This window comes from Coturnix japonica, chromosome 3, assembly GCF_001577835.2.
Source record: "Coturnix japonica isolate 7356 chromosome 3, Coturnix japonica 2.1, whole genome shotgun sequence".
In the NCBI taxonomy this organism is placed as follows: Eukaryota; Metazoa; Chordata; class Aves; order Galliformes; family Phasianidae; genus Coturnix; species Coturnix japonica.
In genome coordinates, this window is record NC_029518.1 from 27,085,075 (window position 1) to 27,093,332 (window position 8,258).

At 45.0% G+C, this 8,258-nt stretch overlaps 1 protein-coding gene across 2 annotated transcripts; it reads left to right on the forward strand.

Moving 5' to 3' along the window:
• The first annotated feature begins 2,573 nt into the window (after positions 1 to 2,573).
• Positions 2,574 to 8,168, forward strand: CCDC167 (coiled-coil domain containing 167). 2 transcript variants are annotated; one of them, XM_015857657.1, is made up of 4 exons: positions 2,574 to 2,696; positions 4,074 to 4,168; positions 5,769 to 5,821; positions 7,318 to 8,168. In XM_015857657.1, the coding sequence occupies exons 1-4, from the start codon at positions 2,658 to 2,660 to the stop codon at positions 7,419 to 7,421; spliced, it is 291 nt and encodes a 96-aa protein (XP_015713143.1). In that variant the 5' UTR covers positions 2,574 to 2,657; the 3' UTR covers positions 7,422 to 8,168. The 2 variants fall into 2 exon arrangements, with proteins under 2 accessions (XP_015713143.1, XP_015713142.1); XM_015857656.2 differs by lacking the exon at positions 2,574 to 2,696 and adding an exon at positions 2,984 to 3,130.
• Positions 8,169 to 8,258: the final 90 nt, after the last annotated feature.

Consider the following 8,258-nt stretch of genomic DNA (forward strand, 5'->3'; position numbering starts at 1 on the left):
TATAGCAGGAGCAGCACTGAAAGCTACTTTGATGCACGGTAAGGCTTTTTGAAACAATCCAGTATGCTATTTGTTACGGGTATGAACTCTGAAAGCAGTGACCGGTATTCTACAGATAGAACAAGAGAACTTAGTGAGATCAGTTCCAGAGATGCCACAACAGAACAGTGGAGTATCTTCTTCAATAACTTAGATAACGAAACACAGAGGTGTACCAGTCCCATGTCTGGAAGAGCTTGCAAGATTCAGCATTGCAAATCAAAAGATCTTGAAAAACTGGAGAAACATCTCGCAGTCAGTCTGCTAAAATTCTGTGAGAGTGGTATAAAACACTGCATTGAGATGTATGAAAATTAAATGCACCAGTAAAAAAAAAAAATGGGGGGAAGAGAGGGAGGAGGAAGTGGTGACCAGACCATAGCACTGAGGAAATGGATCAAGGAGTTACAGAGATCAAGAACTGAACACCATCATTGTGAAGATGTTGCATAAAAAGGCAAATTACAGTATTGAGTATATTAATAAGGCATACTTTACAGAAGACAAGGGAGTAATCTTTTCATCATCATCATCATCATCATTATTATTATTATTATTAACTTTTTCAATACCAGCAAGGTCTCAGTTACAGAGGCTTAGTACAGATCAGGACGGGAAGAAGGTAATAAATACTGATGAATTGTTCCTTGTCTCCTGAAAACAGGTCAAAATGCAACAAACTCAATTATGTTATAAACAGGAGTGAAGCCTTCCTGGCCAAAGAGCAGTAGAATGGGTATCAAAATAGTGGTAGCATCCCTGGTGTGTAGTAAGGGAAAGCAAAGCCAACATTCACTTGGGGGGCATGAGTACATCTGATCCTACCTCTTGGTGCATAGATGGAATGCCCAGTGAATGTTCCTTTCAAAAGCTGACTGAAAACTATCTCATTCTTTTAATTCTCTTGCAACAAGCATGTTCCATAATCTGATTGCACTCACAGCCAGAAACTTCTGATTTCCAGTTTAAATATGCATGTGGCTTGTCAGCAGCCACTTGATATGGAATCATTCAAATTCATACTCATATGTATATGTATGTACATTTTATATATATATATATATTGCATGTGAAAAGCCTCCAGAACTGTTCTTCAGGTTTAAAGGAGAAAAAGATTAAAAAATAGCTGAGGAATTTTCTTTCTTTCTTGTGTTAATGTGTGGATGACCTGAATGATATTACAAAGGAAATGAAGATGTAATGCAGGAAAAAGCTGAGGAGGGGGTGCCTGCTTAGGGCAGAACAAGGAGATCCAAGACCATGAGTGGCATAATGAGATTATCAGCCTGATGGATTCAGAGGGGTCAGAAGGAACAAGAGGTGAATTAAAATCTATAGCTTGTTCATGAAGAAGGAACCACTTCCCCCCTTCTGTCTACCCAAAAGATGTGACAACACATCTTTTGTGGTCACACTGATCTGCACACAAAATGGGATGTGTACATGTGTGGAGAAGCGTGCATGTGAGAATTGACAGACCTCCTGTGAATCAATAGTCACCTCTGTAAAGGAGAAAATGCTTTCTGTTGAACTGATGGGTATTTCAGCCCATTGCAAACCATAACAGATGGGTTTTCTTCAAGCCTCTATGCATTTTAAGATTGTATTTACACTCGCTAAGCAACTATTCCGTCTAAAAGAAGAAAAAAATGACACTCTCCTGCTTCTTCATTTTCTCCCTGTCCTGTGCTTATCTTTTCCTAAGGCCACCGGCCTTGTCCTGCTCAGGTTCTTTGCTCAGGGACATAACCAAGAAACTCCCTAAGCTGATTAGGCCCACTGATTACTTTCCATTACTAATAGTTCAGGCAGGTAGTGATGAAATTGTTCAGAGAAGCCTGAGAAATATGAAAAGAGATTTTAGGGGTTTAGGGCGTTTACTTGAAGGAGCAGGACCTCAAGTGATTATTTGTTCTATACCTTCAGGGGGAGTGAGGGACATGGAACAGGCCTGAAAAGTACACACACGTGGATGAGTTTTTCCTCATAAATAACCTTTTGAATATCTGTTACCATCTTTGTTACCATCTTTGTATCATTCCACCTTACACCCTTCTTTGGGTAAGGATCTGGCTGGAGGGTCGTGCCCAGAGGGTAGTGGTTAATGGAGTTAAGTCTGGCTGGTGACCTGTTACAAGTGGTGTCCCCCAGGGGTCGGTTCTAGGGCCCATCTTGTTTAACATCTTCATTGATGACCTGGATGAGGGAATTGAGTGCAAGCTAAGTAAGTTTGCAGATGACACCAAGTTGGGAGGTGGTGTTGATCTGCCTGAGGGTAGGGAGGCCCTCCAAAGGGATCTGGATAGGCTTGGCCTCTTCTCCCAGGCAACAAACAGGGCCTGAGGAAATGGCCACAAGTTGTATCAGATGAGGTTTAGACTGGACATAAGAAGGCACTTTTTCTCTCAGAGAGTGGTCAGGCACTGGAATGGCTGCACAGGGAGCTGGTGGAGTCACTGTCATAGGCACTGTTCAAGAAGCATCCCTCACCAAGATGGCGGCCGCCTGACAGCGCGGCGCCTCACCAAGATGGCGCCGACAGTGCGGACGTGGCCGCCCTCGGAGCGGGGAGCGCGGCGCCGCTCTGCGCATGCGCGGCTGCGGACGGGCCCGGTACCATGGGCAAGAAGAGAGAGGGGCTGAGCGTGGCACGGGAGGTGAGGGCGGGCGGTAAGGGGGCGGGTGGGCAGGGGGTGAGGTCTGTGTAACCACGAGCTGTAGGTGGGGATGGGAGATAGAGCAGGCAGCCTGCCTCATTGATGGTCGTGGAGTCATTAAGGTTGGCAAAGACCTCTAAGATCATCTGGTCCAACCACCAACCCACCTCCCCCATGCCCACTGACCGTGTCCCTCAGTGCCACATCCACGCTCTGCTGGACCTATTATAATAACATAACCTAATTTGTAGATGTAAGAACCGCTAATTCCTCTGAAAGGAACTGCTCGAGTGTGCTGGCAGGTTGGACAAGGCATGAGGAGGCTGCTTGGGGAGGGGTTTTCTTCTTTGCCCCCACCTCTTCGTTTGGCTTTGATCTGTTGTACGAGGGTCAGAAGACGAAAACCTCATTACCTAACACTGCTGGATGTCAACGTATGTGTGAGATGGCTCCTTGCCAGTATCTTAATTAGGGGATTCATAAAAGCGGAGGGTGGATGCCAGTTCTTGAAAAGTGCTTTTAGCCTTTCTGCTGGAAAGAAAGCTTTTATTAATTCATTACAAAATGTATTAAAAGGGACCTAACACAACTCTGTAAGCAGAGCTGCTTCCCTCTCTCTTTTTGTCTGCCTTTATGCGAGCCATTTTGGGCTCCCTGCCCAACGTGGTCCTGACAATTGAGATTTGGAATAAGGGTGTAAGTCAGTTTGGACCGAAGTGCACTCAGGGTTCTGAGATGGCTGCATGCATATGAAGCTGCTGGGACCTGACTTTCCAGAGTTGCCCATGAGGAGAGAAAGAGTAGCTCTGTCTCACCTTATTTTGCAAGCAGGGAAACTGAGGCACAGTGAATACATCTTAGAATCCTCACTCACAACCTTCCTTCCAGCCCCTGATGCCCCAAATCAGCCTGAACAAAAGAAACAGCAGGATTTCAGAGGGAAAAAAAAGCCTATTTTTGTTCATTCAGCAATTTATTCCTCCTTCTTGTCCTTCTTTTGTCGTTATTATTTCCTGTCCCTTGTGCCCCTAGCTCAGCAAAGCTGATGGTGCACTTCAATGGCAAGTGGTTTATTAGCAAATTATTGTTCTCCAGCAGGGGAGCCAAACTTTGGGTTGATTTAAGAGCAGTAAAAACAGCTGCATCTTTTAAAGCATTGTGTGGAATCTGGAGATTTTTAGTCAGCAGAAAGTAAGAGCGCTGACGGAATTGGGCAGAATATTCTTTTGTTATGTCCCATAAAACCAATGGGCAGAGGTTGTTCTATTAGAGCAGCTGCAGGCTTAGCAGGAAGAATAGTTCTGGTGGAGAGGATGGAGAAGACATAGAACCATTTTAGTTGGGAGAGGAAATGACAGTGTCTGATGTGTTTTCCAGATTGATGAACTGGAGGAGAAGCTGTCACTTTGCAGACAGAGCATGGAGGAAGTGGATCTCAAACTGCGCAGGGAGAAGCTGAGCCATGAAGGAAGGTATGGATGACCACTTCCATTCACAGCTGTGGCTGCACACTTCAGTTAGCTTTCATCCTGCTGTGGTGCTGAGCAAGAATGGGAATGCTGACATAAAAGAGGCAGCTGGAAGCTTTTAAAACAGAAACTCGGGAGAGGACTTTCACCTGGATTTTATAGTAGGCACAGGCGGAGCCTGGTCTTTCTCTAGAGTGTTAAGCAAGAGATGGTAGATCTCCCACATGATTCTCAAATTTGCATGTCAGTGGACATTCTGCATCCTATCGCTCTGCTGCTGTCAAAAAGGCTGGTAAGTTCAATTGCAGGCAGTTCAGTTGTACAGAGCCCAGTTACAAATCATCCTTACAGCGACAGCAGTTTCACCACCCTCAGCTTATATTCTTAGTTCTTCCTTTCTACTCAGTTGCTTTGCTCTGCACGTTCATTAAGCCACTCTGTGTTTTTTCACCTCCTCTATTGGAGTGTCATATCCCTCATTGGTATTTTGACAGTGTCCTGCATCACCCTGTCACTCATCTGTAGCTCCCCATTTCAGCAGTCTGATATCTAGGCCTATTTATTTACTTTTTAATGCTTCTTGTCTGCAATCATCTGCTACTGAAGTGGCAGCATGTAGTCCATGGAGGAGAGCTCTGCTTTCCCACTTCGAAGTTCAGTTATCCATGTTTTCTTCCTGTCTCATTCTCAAATCATCTTTCTTGACTCTGTTTCCAAAGCAGGTTTCTAAGCAGCAGCTCAGCCTTGTTAGCTAATGTCTTCTCACTTCTTCCTGGGTGCGCTCTGCATTTCCTTTCCTGTCTGCATAGAAAAGCCCTTTACTCTCCAGCTGCTGACGAAGCCTGCTTTCTTGCCATCTCTCACTTAAGAAGATGTACACATAAGTTTGGAATCAGTTTCTACAGCTGCCTCTTGCTGTGCCCCAAGGGGAACAACAGACTATTACACTTACTGCCTTTTCTGTCTGCTCTGAACCAGGAGGTGATTTGTTGGTGCGTGTTTGTTTATATGCACACAATCTGAAAGGAGTGGCCATGTCCTCACTGCTGTGATGGGAATGCTGCTGCTCCTAGGCAATTTGTTTTGCTTTTATATTTTAAACTATGTATTAATTAATCATGTTGTGCGAGAGCTGCTAGACCTGAATTGCTTTTTATTACTATTACCCTGGGACTTTGGCCTACAACAAGTTGTTTAGCTGGTTGTTGCTGGGCTTGGATTCAGCTTGTCTCTGGCTTGACCGAGTTGTATAAATTGGATACCACTGACAAAGGGATCTTGAAGCCGTGGCAGAACTTATCCCACCTGGAGGAACAGGGGGAACACACTCCTTGACTCCTGTTCTGCTGACCTGTAATGACACTGTCCTGAAAGAGACACAAAAGCATCTTGAAAGAAGTAAAAAGTCATCCTAAAGCTGCCTTATTTCTTCTCTTACACAGTTGGGAGATTCTAAATTGTCACCTATCCACAGTGAAGCGTGATAAGCTCATTCTGTTAGCAGATATTCCTGCTAGTGGGACAGAGCCTCTCTTCCATCATATAAGCAAAGAAATAGGCTGTGTTGTGCCTCACGGGTAATGAACTTCTCTTCTCATTACAGAAAGTCACTGGAGAGAGAGAGAAACCTACTAATGACCAAAGCTGACAACTATGGTAAGAGCTTCATTAAAAATGGTCCCTCTGGGCTGAATGGCATCAGTGCTGCAGCTCAGCTTCATCTTCAAGCTCCTGCCGTCTCTAACTTCTGCCTTTGAACCAAAGGGAGCAAGACTGGGCGAAATCTTGTTAGCCTATTTTGCATCTAGATCCTCCCACTTGAGCCACGCTATCATAAGGGAGAAAAAAATTCGGTATCAGCTGATAAAGGAGGTAAAAAATCTTTTCACATACCCCAACTACCCCAGGTACTCAGCCCACAGCATGTATGCTTATAAGGGGAGATGAGGGTTCTGCCTCATTCACAGGATAGGAGCTGGAAAACTTAGGTTCCACCGAGGCTGCTCAAGGGCAGAAGCTGGGTGAAGGGGGTCTGGTCAGTATCAGCATCTGTGAGGGAGCCCAAAATAGACCCGATACAGCAGAGTATGTACTTCCACAATGGCCATAAGCCATCTATGTTGAGGCTGCTCTGACAAGGACGTACATTCATGTAGTAAGCTAGAGGAAATTTAATCGCCTCCCAGCTCAGCTCACCAAACAGATTCACTCTGCAGCAGTGCAGGCACCAAAGCTCACCCAAGGGAGAGAAGCACAAGTGTTCTTTAAGGCTCAGAGAGTTGAAAGTCAAGGTATGGCCACTGAATTTGAATTTAATTGATGTTAAAGGACTGCTTCCAGAAGAAGAACAATTATTCTAAACATATTCAAACCTGTTCCCTCAGGGCCTAACACTAGAGAAGAGATGGGCTGTGGCTGCTGCCTGTGTACCAGCAGCCAGTCATCATTGCAGCCATCAACAGAGCAATCTAGCGGGTTGCTCAGACAGCAGCAACAGCCTCACCTAATGGTGATGGCTGCTCCTCCCGGAACAGAATAGACAGTGCCTCTGCACACAGCCTGTTTAGGTCATCACTCTAACCTCTAATTAAATCCATGCTTGTTCCAGCTGACATACTTGAGGCTATGATTACAGTGGCTGGGTGGGTGTATGAACTTGTATCAGGTGAAGAACAGGGGCAGAAAGAACAGCTGAAAGCCTCTTTTGTTAGCAGTGCTAGTTTGTTGTACTTTAACTTAGTTAAAGCTCAGGGAAAAGACTGGATCGAGAGTCCTGAAATTACATCTAGAAGAAGAGTAAAAATAACACTCTGCCCTCTTTGTCCTCTTCTTCCTTCCCTAAAGGAGCAATCAGTTGTTCGAAACAAGGCTGTCCTTAGTATGGTCCCAGAACAAGGTCATGTGCGAACAGGAACTGGACTGGGACTGAAGCAATCCTAAACACAACTACTGAGATTGACAGGGTGTGTTAGCAAATGAAAGGAGTTCATGCCAGCCTTCTTCCTGCCCAGCATAGCTTATAATTAGCAGACCCGAGAGCTGTCCCTTGGCTAAGAGAGCACTGTGCTTGTAAAACAATTTTTAAAGGAGATACAGCAGCACAACAAAACAGCATTCACAGGCAAGGGGTTTGTTGGTTGTTTTTTTTTTAGAGAAAGAACTGAGTGTGCTTCGGAAGGAGAATCGCAAGAATGCTGCCCTTGCTGTGGCCATGGTGTTGTTGATTGCTCTTATTTACACCTGCTGGACAATGTGATTGCACTCAAGAATTCTCCGTGCTGACCAAATGACTCTACTGCAAGGAGGCTCTTTCTCATCACTGCACCTCTCTTAAGGGTGAGGATCAGCATTACAGACTGCTGTTCTTGTTTATTGTCTCCAAGCCTTGCCTCAGGGAAGCTAAATCTTTTCTGAGCAGAGGGAGCCAGGAGGCAAACCAGGAATCACATCACACTCGCACTGGGAAAACAGGTTGAGCAGAACTCAAGCTGGAACTCTTACCCAACCTGCAGTCAAGACCTTCAGGCCTGATGGAGGAATACATTTTTTCCCTTGTTTTCCCTTTTGAAGAGGATCTTTCTGGTTGCAGACAAGTGCTCACTGCCCAAGCTGGTTAAAATGCGTGTCTCCTCCTTGGTTGTTGCGTCTCAACCCTAAGTTGAAGGGACACCAAGCTCTTTGAATCAATAACCTTGTGTAGCATGGACACATGTCCTCAGGACTGAGATAAACAAAGATGGTTCTTCCATTCCAACACGAGAGGACCAGAACCACCCTACCTCTATAAAAACAGATGGGAGGCAGGTATCTCTTACACAGGCATGTAGCAACCCCCTTGAGATCTTCAGATTTGGGCTTTGAAAATATCTACATACCTCCCCTCCGGCGTATCAGAGTTCAGTAACCATTTTGTGCCTCAGTCAGCATTTGCGGAAGAGATTTTATTGTCCATTTTATTGATGGAAGTGCCTTTGTAGGGCTTTAAATAAATGAATTAATTTGACATTGTAGCTTTCAGCTTTTCCTTCCCCTTTCTGTTACGCCTCCTCTCAGGCTTAGGTTAGGATCCTATCACCCTGCAGTCTTTTCTTTC

Bases quoted from the DNA above. Each gene is read 5' to 3' on its own strand.
- CCDC167 (XM_015857656.2), top strand. From the start codon at position 3,011: ATGAGGAGGCTGCTTGGGGAGGGGTTTTCTTCTTTGCCCCCACCTCTT. The intron at 4,169-5,768 runs GTATGGATGACC...TTCTCATTACAG, and splicing joins AAGCTGAGCCATGAAGGAAG to AAAGTCACTGGAGAGAGAGA. The intron at 5,822-7,317 runs GTAAGAGCTTCA...TTTTTTTTTTAG, and splicing joins GACCAAAGCTGACAACTATG to AGAAAGAACTGAGTGTGCTT.